This window comes from Leucoraja erinacea, chromosome 28, assembly GCF_028641065.1.
Source record: "Leucoraja erinacea ecotype New England chromosome 28, Leri_hhj_1, whole genome shotgun sequence".
NCBI classification, from domain to species: Eukaryota; Metazoa; Chordata; class Chondrichthyes; order Rajiformes; family Rajidae; genus Leucoraja; species Leucoraja erinaceus.
This window is the reverse complement of record NC_073404.1, coordinates 6,366,140-6,383,673: the sequence shown is the minus strand read 5'-3', so window position 1 is coordinate 6,383,673 and position 17,534 is coordinate 6,366,140. Positions and strand designations below refer to the sequence as shown.

At 39.9% G+C, this 17,534-nt stretch overlaps 1 protein-coding gene across 7 annotated transcripts in view; it reads left to right on the top strand.

Moving 5' to 3' along the window:
- LOC129710542 (kinase suppressor of Ras 1-like) overlaps positions 1 to 13,954 on the top strand; it is a 144,181-nt gene extending 130,227 nt beyond the window's left edge. For 4 of the 7 annotated variants that reach the window (XM_055657589.1, XM_055657594.1, XM_055657596.1 and 1 more), the window contains 3 exons: positions 189 to 320; positions 1,316 to 1,451; positions 3,192 to 5,142. In XM_055657589.1, the coding sequence (XP_055513564.1) occupies positions 189 to 320; positions 1,316 to 1,451; positions 3,192 to 3,353 (430 nt within the window). In that variant the 3' untranslated portion in view covers positions 3,354 to 5,142. Of the gene's footprint in view, positions 1 to 188; positions 321 to 1,315; positions 1,452 to 3,191; positions 5,143 to 7,616; positions 7,652 to 9,673 lie in introns of those variants that run through there. The other 3 variants (XM_055657591.1, XM_055657590.1, XM_055657593.1) reach the window with 3 other exon arrangements.
- Positions 13,955 to 17,534: the final 3,580 nt, after the last annotated feature.

The window sequence follows — 17,534 nt, the reverse complement described above, 5'->3', positions numbered from 1 at the left end:
CGCTTAACGTTGACGGCCCAAGTAGTGAAATATTCTTGAACTAAGTATCTGTGGCCTGATTATAGACACTGGTGTTGGTGCTTTTAATAGTCACTCTCTTAAATGTATTTTCTTGTTTATTGCTACTGGTCTACATAGCTTTAATTCTTTAAATCATGTTTCTAATTTTGTCCTTAAAATGACTACAGGAGAGAGAATGAGTTGAAGCTGCCAAATGGATGGTTGTGCTATGTGGCACCTGAAATAGTCCAGGAAATGTATCCAGGCAAGGATGAAGATAAGCTCCCCTTTTCAAAGGCAGGAGATGTATATGCATTTGGGTAAGGTTTAAAGCTTATGCAATGCCTGGATATTAATTGGAATTAATAGCTGATCAGAAAATAAAGTATAGTTAGTTTAGATGTGTAATTCGAAGAATTTTATTTTCTCAGAAAATCAATCATAGACCAGTTCAGCACAGGAGCAGGCTTATCATCCCAAGATGACTGTGCCAAACTCTTATCAGGGTGCATATAATCCATATCCATCCATTCCCTGCATATCCATGTGTCTAACTAAAAATCTCTTTAGATGCAACTATTGCAAAGGCAACTATTGTAACTGCCTCACCACCAACCCTGACAGCGCTTTCCAAGCATTCACCACCCCCACGTACAAAACAATTGTCCCATTCACCTACAAGCTATGCCCTCTAGTATTTGATATTTCCATCCTGCCTGTCTACCCCATCCTTTGCCTCTCGTAATTGTATTTACTTCTTTTCGGCTTTCCCTCAACCCACGACATTCCAGAAGAAACAATCCAAGTCAGTCCAAACTCTCCTTACTGCTATTATTCCCTAATCTATGCACCATTCTGGTAAACCTCCCTCTGCATCTTTTGCAAAGCCTCCACATTCTCCCTGTTTTGGGGTAACCAAATTTGTATAAATCTGCATTGTGACTTCCTGACTTTTATACTCAGTACCCCGACCAAATGAAGCCTTTCTCCCAGTCTATCTTTTTGTGTTGCCAGTTTCAGGGAGTTATGTACATTAATCTCAAGAGTCCTCAGTACATCAACGCTGTTCAGGCCTTGCCATTAATTGTATGTTTTCCCCTTGCAACACCACACTCGCTTGGATTAAACTCCATTTACCGTTTCTCCAAGCATTCCTGTAGCTGATCTATATTCCTCTGTACACACATTAGATGGTCAATTGTAACCTATGTGTTAATTTTGAGGATCTATTAAAGCTGAGGTCTTTAAAACTAAACTTTGTTCTTTTGTGTAGTTTAAAAAAATATATATTCATTTAATATCCTTTCTTTTGAAGAACTATCTGGTATGAACTCCAAGCTAGGGATTGGCCATTGAAGAACCAACCTGTGGAGGCAATAATCTGGCAAGTTGGCAGTGGGGAAGGAGTCCAGAATCTTTTGGCTCAGATTTCCTTTGGAAAAGAAATAACGGTGAGTGAGTATAAACACAAGGCAGCTGTGTAGAAAGGAACTGCCGATGCTGGTTTATACTGAAGATAGACACAAAATGCTGGAGTAACTCTGGATAGAAGGAATGGGGAACGTTTTGCGTCATGACCCTTCTTCAGACTGAGCCAGACTTCAGCCTGAAGAAGTGTCTCGACCCGAAACGTCAACAGGTTGCCTGTACCGCTGAGTTACTCCAGCATTTTGTGACTTTCCCAAGACAGCTGGTGGTTTCCCCAATCAAGTGATTAACTTGAAGGTTGCGCAAAGATGGTGAAATTCGGCATTTATATTGTCTTGTTAAAAGTCTTGACACTTAACACTTTTAAGATAACGTGAATGCAAACTTCCTGTCGATGTTCTTTTGTTCAAGAAATTTGACAAATTGATTTGAGATCCTTTATGATTAAAATATTGTACACTGATTGAGATTCTCTAAAGTTGCAGCGGTTAGGGTTTTAGAGGTTCCCTCATAGTAATATCTTTGTGGATAAATGATACTTCTACCACATGGAATAGAGAAGCCAGTGTTCATTGTCTACATAGTGCGCAGTTAGTTGAGCAACTTGTTGAAGCATTGCATTTGGTCTTAGTTTATGAAAAATTATTTTCAGCTCTTGTTAGAAGTAACAGTTTTTGATTGTTTTTGTGTCGGCTAGGACTTTATTCCTTGGAGTGCAGAAGGATGAGGGGTGATCTTGAGAGATCTTGAGATCAAGAGAGGAATAGACCGGTTAATGCACTGTCTTTTACCCAGAGTAGGGGAATCAAGAACCAGAGGACATAGGTTTGAAGTGAAGGAGGAAAGATTTTATAAGAACTTCAGGGGCAACATTTTTTTACACAAAGGATGGTCAGTACATGGACTCGGGGCATCAGGTAAGTCGGGATGTTTTTTTCATCCCGATGAAAAATGTCCACAAGTAAAAAAATAGTCGGGATGTACAGTGGGCCCTTAAGCAGGTGTTGACTTAATAGTCTTGATGAGAGTAGTGTCCTAGTGCCCATTAAGTCCATAATGGCAGCCACAGCACACTGAATGTTCATGTTTATTATTGTCTTGTGTACCACGATACAATGAAAGGCTTTGTTTTGCATGATGTCCAAGCACATCAGATAATAGTCATGAACACAATCAAGTCGTACTCCAGTACAATAGGTAGAGCAAAGGGAAAGATACAGGGTGCAGCATGTAGTTCTCGGCAGTGTAGTGCATCAGTTCCACAGACAATGTCCAATGTCCGCATTGGGGTAATCGGACAGTATGCGAGCAATTGGAAGGAGTATAGAGAAGTCTGATAACAGAGGGGAAGAAGCTGTTCCTGAGCCTTCAAGCTTTCAAGCTTCTGTAATTTTTGTCCAAAGGGAGCAGGGAGAGGGTGACTGTGTATGTTGAGGTGGACTAGGCAATGGAAGGTAAGGCAAGTCAAAAATACTGACAAAATAAAGAGAGTGTGAAGAAGCGTCTCAACCCGAAATGTCACCAATTCCTTCTCTCCAGAGATACTGTCTGTCCCGCTGGGTTACTCCAGCATGTTGTGTCTATCTTCGGTGTAAACTGGCTACTGCAGATCTTTCCTACACAAAGCAAAGGGAGCTTTCTGCTATCTACTGGAGCATGACCACAACCTGGTACTCAACAACGTCTCGCATCCCGTGGTCTAAATCCTGCCACCACCAAAGGGGGAAGTGAAACACTGACGACTTATTCTGCTTGCTCCGTAGGAAATTCTCTCCACGTGCTGGTGTTATGATCCACGTGAAAGACCGACCTTCTCTCAGCTGATGGACATGCTTGAAAAACTGCCAAAGCTGAACAGGCGACTTTCTCACCCAGGCCACTTCTGGAAATCTGCAGAGTTAGTATCCCATCATCTTCAATTTTGAAAACATGCAATGCGATGCTACAGTGTCCCTGGCTTTATTTAATTGTTTATTTTTTTAAATAATGCAAACTTTTAACGTCCAGCTGTTGAGATTATGCTAGCCATTTTTTGTGGACTAAGCAGTTTAACTCCATCCAGGGACGCCGACAGTCCTTTCAGGTGAGGCAGTGGTTTACCTGCACCTCTATTGTGTTCCCAGTGTGGGCTCCTAAATATCGGCGAGACCAAGCGTGGACTTGGTGATCATTTGGCTGATACTTACAGTCTACATGATCTCCCCATTGCCAAACATTTAAACTCCATTTCCCACTCCCATACTGTCCTGGGCCTCCTTCACGGTTCGAATGAGACCACACGCAAATTAGAGGAACAGCACCTCATATTTCACTTGGGCAACTTACAACCCAGCGGTATGAATGTTAATTTCTCTTATTTCAAGTAACTCCTGTATTTCCAGTCTCCCCCTCCCTCCCCAACCTAGTTGTCCCACCAGTTCCACTGTTCACATCCTTGTATCCTTCTCATTGGCACATCTTCCCCAGTCAACAATGGGCCATTATCGGACTTCCTTAGGTCATCTGTTGCCAACCCTGATTAGTTCTGACCTTTTCCCGCCTCCAGTTAATTTCTCCCCCTCTTTCCCACCCCCCAGGAGATTACCACCAGTTTGAAGTATTTTTGGTTTTTCGATGAACAATTTAATCTTATTGATACTTCTTCATTCTCGCTTACAGCTAAGTTTTAACCTTGTTCAGTGGGTAGTTACAAGCATAAAGATGCAGAGTTATAGTACTTGGCCCCAGTTAGAAAATGTACATGTGTTGATCTCAAGTACATATACTTATTGTATTTACCTCCAGGCCATTTTCTCTTAACGGACATGTTTTTTCTAGTATTTTATCATTTGTTAATGGCTCTGGAGCATATAGATAAATAGGTTTAAATATGCTGCCTGGCCCGCTGAGTTACTCCAGCATTTTGTGTCTAACTTCGGTGTAAACCAGCATCTGCAGTATTCTCTGGTGCAGATAAATAAATTGAGATCTCACAAAACGTAATTAACCATTTACTTCTCAGTCACATCAGTGAATCAACACCTTCACTGTCAATCAGAAGTTAAATCTGCACCATAAAGTTTGTCATATGCCAAGATTATTGAAGGTGCATTTTCACTACAAGCACACTAAAGCAGTCAAAAGTAATTGATACTGACATGTTTCCTCATGTACAAGATATCTTTCATTCTCCAATTATCGGTACTTCGGGGACCATTTGTCACGTGGGAGGAGGTGATGGCTTTTGTCGGCTACGAGGATAGATCAGTAGGTAGAAGAATTTTCAATAGTGAGAGTAGCTTGGCTCTTCAAGAAGTATATTTTATTTTAAACAACTTCACAATGATCAGCAAATGCTGCTAGTTGAGCCATTGGGTTGCATTTGTTGAATGCACCCTGAGCCTAGTGCAACACCACAGTTTCATCAGAAAGTTTTATTGCAGTCGAGGCTTATTTCAATCAATCAATCAACCTTAATTGTCATCTTGCAAAGCAACAGTTGTACCGTGCAAAATGAGTAGACGCTTCCCAGGGAATTTTGTGATGGTTCGCCTTTTTTTGGTTCATACTGGTCATCACCAATATTGACGTCAGCTCCAAAATTGTCCCAATGATGTAGCGTTTAAAAAAAATACTGCCTTCATACATTTCGGAATTGAGTTCAAGGCGGCGCAGCGGTAGAGTTACTGCCCTACAGCGCCAGAGACCCAGGTTCGATCCCGACAACGGGTACTTGTCTGTTTTTTTTTAGATCTTCAGTTTCCTCCCACACTCCAAAGACATACAGGTTTATAAATTAATTGGCTTGGTATAAATGTAAAATTGTCCCTAGTGTGTGTAGGACAGTGTTAGTGCGTGGGGATCACTGGACTCGGTGGGCCGAAGGGCCTGTTTCCGCACTGTATCTCTCAACTAAATTCTTGGTGTGAATTGCAAATACTCAACAATGCACATCCAAGAAGTTTCATTTATCATGTTACAAGCTTATCTGTATGTAATTGCTTGCGTGAATGTGATAAATGTGATTTAATACGTATTGTGTTTTTAATAACTTTCATTCTAAAAGAGAAGTTTATGCTAATACTTTTTCCTCTCTTTGTTTTGTTCATCTTTCTGCATTTCTTTTACAATTCTTGTGTGACCTCTAGTTTTTATGCTTGGTTCCTTTTGTAATTCCATGGGCATTCATCACCCTGGCCTGCTATCCTGCACCATCCTTCTACATCCTAACTTTAATTTGAAAACTTTACCATTCGCTTGTATTTATACATTGAACACTTGTCAATATTCCTGCTGGTCTTTTAATTTATAATGCCTTTCGAATATTTGAACAATCTTGTCTAATTTGTTTTCATCCATATTCCTCGTTTGATAAATGCTGGCATCAAGTCTTGCATCAGAATCCTGCTTTGTAACCTTCAGTGAAATTTTTGAAAGACTAACTCTAACCTTATGTACCTTCTGCTGTTTTTCTGTAGTGTTTCTCATAAAAAGTAGTCTTGCATTTTCTGAGTGTCATTGTTCTTATGTCAGCAGTGTATAAAATGTGGCGACTAAAAAACAAGTGACAATTGCTAATCTTTTTTTTTGCTTTGGGTCACCTTATGGGAGATGCGGGAGGATGGTTTAGGAGTCATTTACTGTAGATTTCACAGTTAATATATTGCTCATAAAAATGTCATGGTAAACTGTACAGAAAGTGGTCACCAGTGAAATGTTTTGTTATCAGGCAAGAAAATAAAATAATTAAAGAATCAAATGGATTGTCTACCCTCCTCTCAGGGCACAGGATAATACAATATTTGGTTTCATCGAGAGCTAAGGTTGGACTCGTTTAGAATTGTGCATTCAAGTTTGAGCAGCACAGTGCGACTGCCTGACAGCTCCAGTGACTCCAACTCCAGTATTGTCTGGGTGCTGTCTGCACATTGCCCCATAACTGCATGGTTTTCTAACGATTACCCAACAGCCAGTAAATTGGCTGCTGTAAATTGGCCGAGTGTAGATGAGTGATGGGAAAATTGGGTGGCAAAGGGAGTTAATGGGCATGTGCGATCGAAATAAGTAAGGGAGATGGATTGCGCTGAGGGCCTGCATTGACTCTGAGCTGAATTGCTGCCATCTATGCCATTATGAAAAGTACTTCATGAGGTAATGTTAACTTTGGAGGAGTTGCTGCAAGGGGACACTTGAATGAAACTGGAGCTGAAGGAATTAAACTGAATGGTTCCATTAGTGTCTCCTTGAACATAGGGAGGGTTTGGGCAGGCTATGAGCACAGGAGGAAGAGGGGTGATCTTATAGAGCTGTATAAGATTATGAGGGTAGATGCTCATAGGAGAGGAATCAAGAACCAGAGGGCATTGGTTTAAGGTGAGAGCAGAAATATTTAGTCAAGTTAAGTATTTTACTTGGACAATAAAAGTGTCACAGAAAGAACAATTAAATTCTTGATAGGCACCTGAGTGGCAACTTTTTCACACAGAAGATGGTGGGTATATGGAATGAGCTACCAGAGGGGGATATTTGAGACAACTGCTATGACAACATTTAAAAGACATTTCGACGTACATGGGTAGGAAAGGTTTAGAGGCATATGGCCCCAACACAGGCAGATGGGACCTATAGATGGGGCATCTTGGTCGGAATGGCTAAGTTTGGCCGAAGGTTCGGTTTCCGCGATATGTGATTCCATGAGTATGAGTCGTTTTTAATAAGGGACTGAAGCAAATACTGGAACCCGGAGTCAATAGTGGAAAAGAACGGCTCCAAGTAATCTTAACATTAAGGTAATGAAAGCATTACAACAATGGAAACACTATTGTTCAAGAACAATAAAATATATCCATGGCCCTTTTTCTTCAGTTCTACTTTAAATAATACATGAAATGGTTTTTATTGTGTGTACAGAATTTAGGAAGTAAATACGGAGTGTTCATGTTTCACAAACTGTTGTTACTTCCACTGTTGTAAAAATCGGTTCAATGCTATAAAGGTATTAAGAAACAGTGAAGTTAAACATGTTGCTGATCAATGTATTGGAAAGCTGTAAATAAAGATCTATGAGCTGTTTGCTAAAGCCAAATCAGCATGTGACTGGTTTTAATTTGTCATCTGCAATTGGGAAATATTTTTAAATGTATTGCTGTTACATTTGGCTTCAAAGGTTTGTTTGCTCATTTCTTAACGATACACTGTGTCCCATTTAGGTTGTCATTCTGAAAAAAAGAAACTGCATCAAGTAGTGAGTAACTGCTTTCACCTTCAGATATATTAACTTCCTTCCCAGCTTCAAAATTAATTTAACATCCAATCCGTCCTTGTAACTTGTAACCTAACATTTTCTCTATCTTATTCAAATATCTATTACAGTAAATAGTTACTTGAGCAGCTTTTCACTGATATGCAACAATCTTCTTAATGATTGCTGATAATTACTAAGCGGTCATTTTCCAATGAAAATGACATTTTTTGCAATATTGCAACCTGCCTGTTTATTGCATTTGACTTTAACTGCATAATAACAATTTAAAAACAGCATTTTTCTATACTTACCTAAAACATTCTAATGTTATGGCAGCTTTTGTGGCCAGCTTTGTTAAACAGCAACTAGATTAAAGCAAAAGTCTCTGGCCCTACTATAGGTTGTGAAACAAGGTTTTTAGCTGAAGAATATTTTAATTCATAGTCATAATTCTGATAGCCAAGATTCTGGGGGGGGGGCATGATAAGGTAGATGCTGAGAGGATGTTTTCCTTGCAGGGTAGTGGAACAAGTGTACATAGTCTTATAATATAAATTTGCCATATAAATTCAATGAGGAGGAAATCTTTTCAAAGAATGTGTGTATCTTTGGAACTTCAGGTATTCAGTCTTGAATACTGTAACCCTTGATTCTCTTATAATCTTGGATTTATTACAGGATTTGAGAACGGGCATGGCAGGAGGGTTGAAGTCGGGGTGAGATCAGCTATGGAGACACTAGGAAGTGCAGATGCCAGAATCTTGAACAAAACATCAAGTGGTGTGGGAACTCAGCGGGCCAGGCAGCATCTGGGATGTGAATGGACAGATGACGTTTTGGGTCAAGACCCTTCTTCAGACAGGGTCAGATTAGCTATGATCTTACTGCATATTGTGCAACATGGAACAGCACAGTATCGGGCCCTTCGGACCACCATGGATGTGCTAAACATGATGCCAAGAAAAATTGATCTCATCTGCCTGCACGTGATCCATATCCTTCCATTCTCTGCAAGGCCTCTCTGAAAGCCGCCAAAATACTACCCTGTTATGTTCTTGAGTTCAAAATGGCATCGCAAGTGAGCCGGGACACTATTTTAATAATAATTAAATTAGGATTAAACGAATGCTCCTGCGTTACCTAACAATTTTGCCTCGCTGTTTAAATATTTGTCGTCATACATTCCCCAGAATATGCCAAATCAATTAGGAGTCAGAGTCATACAGCAAATCAATTAGAAGTAATCGCCATACAGCCCAACTTGCACATGCCAACCAAGATACCTCATCAACGCCCGTCCCACCTGCCTGCATTTGGTCCATAAGAGGGGATCCCCATAAGAGGGGATCTTCAAGTTGTATATTTTGCCCTGTTGCCCTGTTTTGTGCACTAAATCTAAATGTTACTATGTTTCCATGTCCTCCACTGTCCTTCAGTAAAATAGCTCAAGGTGAGCACCCTGCAGAGAAACTTTCCACCAAACGTCAGACCATGTGCATTTGACATTCCAAGTTACAAGTCCATTCCAGTGTCTGTCTGATCTCTTTTTTTCATAAGCGAACCTAATGCGTTTGTGCAAGGGTCAGATTTAATTTCAAACTTTTGGTCTATTGGGTCTGGTGTTATTCTGCTTCTAGATTTCTTTCATTTATCCACTTTTCATTTATGTGCGATAATACATTATTTCAAGACTCGCTTCTGACATAATGAGCATAAATGAATGTAGCTGCTGTGTGGAAAATGGATCAGTGGTTCAATCTCAAGGGCTCTCTTAATTCCCAGTCGTAATTTATAATGCGACCCCAAATATGATGCAGTTTTTCCAGTGACTTTGGTGTAAGATTGTACCACACAGTTGGTGATATTTAGAAATGAACTCTGTCTTCTGCCATTCTATTGCCTGCACTAATAAAGGAAATGGATGTTGGAGGCTTGCGATCTGTAATGCTTCTCTGCACAATTTGATTTATTTTATTTTAACTTTGATTAACGCTGAGTTTTCCTGTTTTTGTTTTCTTTCAGGTTGTAGCAGTTGGTGCAAAATCTGGGTCGGCCCTGCATGCATCCAAATTCTCTCCCCTGTGATACAGCAACTTTGGCAATCATTTCCATCATTACATTTTCCAAAAGTAACCTTCGGAGACGTCCTAATAATTAGCCCTACCCTTCCCGAGCTCCTTAGCCTCTCTGACTTTCTTTCTCTGGGCTGATGGCTTCAAAGATAACCTTGTTTGCAGAAAGCCACCATACTAATGGAATGAGCCTGGGTACTCGGATATACTTCCAACACAAAAAAAAGGTCTGCCACTGAACTGGGTTTGCTTTTACCACTGACTATACTAATGCTACACAAATGCTGAGGAAGCATACAAATTATTTGCACTGTGCTGTGTTTTATACTTTCAAGGTTGTTAATTGATGATTAGCCATGGTACAACAATTTATTTATAGCTTGAATGTTCTGTGGCTATTTATAGGTTGGATGTTTTTTTTTTACTCCACTCGCTTTCCCTGCAGTGATTACATTTTTTGAAAAGTATGTTAACGAGTTTATTTCTCATGTTCTCTTTCAGCGTAAATAATAGCTAAGATCTCACGGTTTGAAAGACTTGACCCAGGGAACTGTGGAACAACCAAGCAATCAGAAGCTTTAGTATTGTTATTCGTATTAGTTCATGAGCTATCTGGCAGTGATATTATACTTGAAATTCCTCAGTTTATCAAAAAAAACAACTTGTTTTGATTCTTTTTTTATTCTGTGCAGCAATTTTGATGGTGAATGAAAAGAGGAAAGGAAAGGGCTCATGAAAGGACGGAGATTAAATCAAGTGCCTGATCCATCCATCTTTGTACACCACTTGAGGGATGGGGGTGTTTATGTAAATTTTTTGAAATGCTGGAAATGTGAAATGAAAACAGAAAATCTGGAATGTTCAGTAGGTCGGGCAGCTTCTGTGGGTAAATAATCGTTTAGGCTTGTCAGAAACGGGTAAGAGGGTTAAAAGGATAGTTTGAAGTAAATGCATATACGTTCACAAAAACTTTCTTGTAGTTCTTTCCACACACAGGGGTATATTGATGGCACTATACTTAATGTACCCACACGTAGAAAGTCTGCACAACAACTTCCTGTACGTAACAGAATAGCATAGTGAAATGTATTTGAAATGCTTTTCAGCGGCATTTTATCCATTGTTTTAATTAAACTTCAACCCGACTAAGGCCAGTGTGATTATGGGAATGTGCTTTCTTTAGATGCCTCCAAACCTGAAATCAATATATTTAGTGGGGTAAATTCGGAGCCAAGATGGAACTGTTACCAGAGTTTCATTGCTGAACAGTCGCCAAATGATCTTGACCATTGCAATGAAAAGATGAAGCAATATTTTGATGAGGTCTATTTAGTTAAACTTTTTTTTTAGTTGATAAAGGGTTTTTAAAGATGTACATTTTAAACGTGTCCACCAAATGTTACAATGTATTATGTTGTCATGACTAGAAATGATGAGTGTATGAAAGGCATCCTGTTCAGATTCCCTTTCATCCTTTTGATTCAAACTGCAGTGAGAAACGGATTTTATGTTCTGCATTATTCATCGATAATCTTTTTTGAACTACTTATGCCTGACCAGTTTCCGGAGGAAAGTTCCTGTAGTTTTTGTTACGTTGTGAAATGGCCTTTAATTCCAGTTCAGTCCTCTTTCCTAACCACGCTAGAGCTCCTGACTTACAGCGCCAGAGACCCGGGTTCGTTCTTGACCACGGGTGCTGCCTGTACGTAGTTTGTACGTTCTCCCCGTGACCTGCATGGCTTTTCTCCGAGATCTTTGACTTCCTCCCACACTCCAAAGTCCTACAGGTTTGTAGGTTAATTGGCTTGGTATAAATGATAAATTGTCCCTAGTGTGTGTGTAGGGTAGTGTTAATGTGTGGAGATCGCTGGTCGGCGCTGACTCGGTGGGCCGAAGGGCCTGTATGCGTGCAGTATCTCTAAACTAAACTAAGTTAAACTGAACTTGCTAGTGAAAGGATAGAGGCCTGAGAAATTCTGGTGTGTACGTTTTACATAACCCACACAAGCACAAGGTTGCATGAATTCTGAGCCCTTGATTCTGAGTTATCACATCATAAAGCTCCACATCCTATAATTTAAACCCTTTCGTATTTATTGCGTACACAAGGTTGCATTCAAAAAGTCTGCATTTGATTCCAATATCCAGGGAAAGCCATACAGTAACTGAGTCCTGTATCCTGAGGTCAAGTTTGATGCTGATGACTAATCGATAAATAAAACCGTGTTCTGCGAGTGTTTACATATAAACCAAATTCTTTCTAATGTGAAACCAGTATCAGAGGTACAGGTGTCAGAGGTTATGGTGGGAAAAGGTAGGAGAATGGGGTTAGGAGGGAGAGATAGATCAGCCACAATTGAATGGTGGAGTAGACTTGAAGGGCCAAATGGCCTAATTCTGCTCCTATTCCTTATGACCTAAGCCGACAATTGTTTGAATAATATTTTTCAACAGCTACAAAACTGATAATTAGAAAAGAGTATTTTAATCTACTGATTTACCATGAAGACCACAGATTCTCACATTTAAGTTCTCGCTGGTTGGCATAAATCTTTTGGTTGGGATTTGCTTTGAAATGTGTGTGTAACGGAGATGAACAATGTTTCATAATCATTCAGATTTTGCGTGGTGAATGCTCTTCTTACCCTGTCTGTGAGATCTACATTCGACCTTTGAGATTAGGACTGTTGTTCCCAACCACTTTGTAAATGGAGCCTTTTTTAACCTTGCAATTCACTTTACACAGTGAGGTGAATTTGTTCATAATACAAAGCAATTCCTTCTTTCTAACGTTCCATGGATTAGAGCGAATAACTACAAAGATGCAATTCAACGGGGCTTGAAAAAAATGGAAGTATCTGCATTAAATCAAACTCTTGAACAGCTCAATATGCGGTACCATCCATTAATAGCATATTTTTAATATGTTATGAATTGGAAAGTTTAGTACGATGTACAAAATGGTAGTGTGCAGCCATGTATAAATTAGTTCAGCTTAGTTTATTGTCACGTCAGGTGCAGTGAAAATCTTTTGTTGCGTGCTATCCAGTCAGCAGAAAGCCAATACATGATTTCAATCGAACCATTTACAATGTACATGATAGGGGAATAACATTTAGTGCAAGGTAAAGCCAGCAAAGTTTGATCAAGGATAGTCCGAGGGTCACCAAAAGAGGTAGATAGTAGATAATTAGACTGCAAATTAATTAAATTTAAAACAAAATGCTGTAAGTTGCAATTGATGAAATACTTGAGTCGTTGAACTTGAATCTGTGTTTGAAAACTAGCTCCAAATTGCAAGGGTAGTGTTTAGGGCCTCTTCTTTGTTCATTCATCATATTATTACACCATCAAAGTCAAATCTGATTATTGGCCATACCATCCCAGGATAGCTGGGATTATAGTTTGATGCAAATGATGAAATCAGTTTAACAAGTGTCATAAATAAACCAACATTAAACATTCTAGTTAGTCAACCACTGCCAAAGAGAAATGGCAGATTTGACATTCATCACAGGCCGAAGTAATTCCTACAAACATGAGGAAGATACCCTGAGCACGTAGTAAAAATTACAGATTCCGGCAAATCTTTTTGTTGGATTTCAGCTCCCTTTAGAAAAAAGTAAAGTAAAATAAACGCACCACTTGATACTTGCTGGCACACTTGTTGCCTGGTTTGCAGCGATGAGTCTGTACATTTGATGCATGGTTTGCGGTCCTGTCTGTGCATTTGTTTCCAGCTGGGTAACCTTTCCACTTGTGCCTTGATATGTAAAAGTCAAATGACACCATTACATTGTTGCTCATGCCTCTGTCACTCCCTCCACCTTATCCACAACACACTAAAAACTGTCGTCTTGCAAGTCGGGTCTCTGTATACAGGTCCACAACCAATTTTCCAGCAACTGGTGGTCTGGCCACTCCTCTTGAATCGTGACAAAATCCCCCCCATCTACAGCCAGTATTGATGACTGTGGAGATATTTGTTGCATTGTGCTGATAGGATGGGCAAGTTATCACTTGGTATTCTTTCTTCTAGTGAGGCAGCACAGTGGTGCAGCGGTAGAATTGCTGCCTTACAGCACCAGAGACCCAGGATCGATGATGACTCTGGGTGCTGTCTGTCCGTTCTCAACGTGACCGTGTGGGATTGCTCTGAGTGCTATGGTTTTTACCACAAAGACGTACAGGTTTGAAGGTTAATTGGCTTTGGTAGAATCAAAAATTGTTTCTGCTGCTGTATCTCTAAAGTATGACACAGAAATCAACGAGAGAAATGTGTAAAATATATGAATGATACCAATCGATGCTATTGAGTTCTGATGGTTTAGCATGTCCACCCGGCTGTGGTGAATTGAGAAGTTGTAGGTTGTGAGTTGGTGTGGGAGAATTGAGACGATTGTTGAAGAAAGGAAAATAGTGGAAGGAGGTTTGGTGAGAAATTTTAAATCGAGAGATCAAGGGAAGTAATAAAAACCAATGGGACTTTGAGTGTTTGGATATTGGACATGGTATGATTTATTTTACGAATCAAAAGCTTTGAAACATTCAGAGGCATAGTTGAATTGTAATTCAGTGGTTTACAGCTAGGACAGATAAACCATTCTTCTTCATCATGGAGTTTTATTTGCAATTAAACAATTCCAGTTTCTGCAGCTCCCAGTTTTAGCGTGGTGTCATTTCAATTAATAAGATCTTGTAGTCCCCGAAGAAAGAATGCAGGATTAGTGAAGATCTGTTTTCATTGTCAGATGTCTACCTTTTCCATTTCTCTGTCTAGGATGCCATGCATTTAAATATAACCGTGAACATCAACCTTCTGAATTTTGTAGTCGGCAGGGCAGTACTCTGCATGTCGCCAATTTGGACAATTTAACTTTTTTATCAAGCCAATTAACCTACAAACCCGTACGTCTTTGGAGTGTGGGAGGAAACCAAAGTTCTTGGAGAAAAGCCACGCAGATTACGGGGAGACCGTACAAACTCCATACAGACAACACCCGTAGTCGGGATCGAACCCAGGTCTCTGGCGCTGCATTTTGCTGTAAGGCAGCAACTCTATCGCTGTGCCACCGTGACTGCCCATATAAACATCAGGATTGAGGCAAATCAAGTTTATAGTCAGCACCTTCATAAACCTTATAAATATTTCATGGAGCGGGCTGCCCGAGGAAGTGGCAGTGGTAGGTACACATTGACATTTAAAGGACACTTGGACAGGTACATAGATAGAAACAGTTCGGAGCGATATGGGTCAGGCACAGGCAAGTAGAGTTAGCTCAGTTGGCAAGTTGTGGCATTGATGAGTTGGGCTGCAGGGCCTGTTTCTATGCTGTATGTACTCAGTGGTAGTTTACTTATCGTCACGTGGACCGTGGTACAGTGAAAAGCGTTTTTGTTGCGTGCTATCCAGTCAGTGAAAAGAATATGCGCGATTACAATCAAGCCATCCACAGTGTACAGATAAGAAATGCTGCTGTTGGAGTAGAGGTTTAAAAGAGAGGAGTGATTGCAATGAATGATTGTAGATCTGCTTCTGGGACCCGCATGCAGCGAGTCGACTGGCTTGGGCACTGTCTTGTTCGGTCTATGATTCCAGGAAACAACAAATTGACAGGTAGTCAAAAATGCTGGAGAAACTCAGCGGGTGAGGCAGCATCTACGGAGCGAGAGAAATAGGCAATGTTTCGTGTCGAGATCTTTCTTCAGTCTGAAGGACCTTCCATCAAACGTCTCCCGGGATAAAGAGCTGGTGATTTTTTTCCCTCTCTTGGTTTAATCATAGTGCAACTGCACCATATGAGTTTCTTCGTTACAAATTTAAAAAAATATATATATTTTATTAATGTGCTGGTAACTTTAATTGACCTTGCATGCGACTTCCAGAGGTCTAAAAGTCAGTGATCCCATGAAACAACAATTGAGAGGTTTTAAGAAAAAAGCAGCAACATTTAATTGAAATTATGTTTAAAATTTGCAGCGAGTTTTATGCCTGGAATGACCTATTCATAAATACCGTGTCTACCAATGTGATTCAGAGGTTCTCTCAGTTACACATGCAGGGTGCCTTTGTTTTGTTTTGTGACTGTTGTGGATGTATTCCCTTCAGCGACTGTTTATGTGCTTTGCATCTGACACAGAATGTAATGGGGATATGTTACAGAGGCACAGAATTGTATTGAAACAGAATAGCTTGGTAAACCGCTGGGTTCACTGCAATCTTCAATTTGTGTTAGGAATGTAAATTACATTTTATATTGACTTCTGAAGCATGGTGTAGCATTTTGGTACTTCACAAATTCTGTACATGGTTTCTCTGCTTTTTTTTTAAAAGAGTGTTTCAGTAATTTATTGGTGGCTTAAACTTTAAGGATAAGTGTTGGATTTGTTGCACCTCGGTCGGTGCTCTTTAAATATAACGCTTCCATTGAAAACAAACCCTGTGATAGTGGAAAGCACCATTTTCAATAAGTGGTGCCTCTTTTTTTTTTAATTTTATAAGATGGTTCTGCAAAAAGGGGGTGGATAGAACACATTTTCACTCCGGAAAACAAATTAAAATGTGAAAAATGGCTGTACTGTTTGTAGAATATTACAACAGTAGTTAAAATGCAAGATTGTCTGTAAATGGTGGCTAGTAAAAGTACTCTTTTGTGTAAGCAACTTAATTAGATTTGAATGTGATGTAAATTTGTACATAAAATTATATTTTCTATAAACTGGGTTTGTCTTCCAGGAAACTGTAATTAATTTATGAAAATCTGTTAGTATTAACCAAGGTCTATGTTTAGTTATGCAACTCGAGAATCTTGGTATGCTGGATGAATTCTGTATCAGACGTGTAGGTTTTTGTTCAATGTCTTAATGCTCACAATAAAAATTTCCATTGAACAATTGCCTTGTATTTTGTAATGTATTTATACATCACTATGTATTATTGTTCATATTTCTGTGCTGCGTGGTAGTCTAATGTGGCAGATGTGAGGGTGAAGCAAATTATCCACCAACATTCACTTCGAATTGATTGGGGTTACAAGAATAATCCCAGGAATGAGTGGGTTAACATATGATGAGCGTTTGTCGGCACTGGGCCTGTACTCACTGGAGTTTAGAAGAATGAGGGGGGACCTCATTGAAACATACGGAATAGTGAAAGGCTTGTATAGAGTGGATGCGAAGAGGATGTTTCCTCTAGTGGTAGTGTCTAGGACTAGAGGTCATGGCCTCAGAAATAAAGGATGTTCTTTTAGGAAGGAGATGATGAGAAATGTCTTTAGTCAGAGGGTGGTGAATCTGTGGAATTCTTTGCCCCAGAAGGATGTGGAGGCCAAGTCAGTGGATATTTTTATGGCAGAGATAGATAGATTATTGATTAGTACAGGTGTCCGAGGTTTTGGGGAGAAGGCAGGAGAATGGGTTTAAGAGGGAGAGATAGATCAGCCATGATTGAATGGTGGAGTAGACTTGATGGGCCGAATGGCCTAATTCTACTCCTATTCCTTATGATTGTTTAAATAGCATTGTATTTCTAAGAGTAGGAAGTTTTGCTGTCCTTTAACAATGGAATTTAGCTTCTGGTTTCCAACAAACAAGTCAAAAGTTTTTTTAGTTTAAAGATACAGCATGGAAACAGGCCCTTCTGCCCACTGAGTCCATGTCACCCATCAATCGCCCGTTTAGAACAGTTCAATGTTATCTCACTTTTGCATCCGCTCCCACCACATGAGGGGCAATTAACCTACAAACCTGGACTCCTTTTTGATGTGGGAGGAAATCGGAGCACCTGGAGGAGACCCAAGTGGTCACGGGGA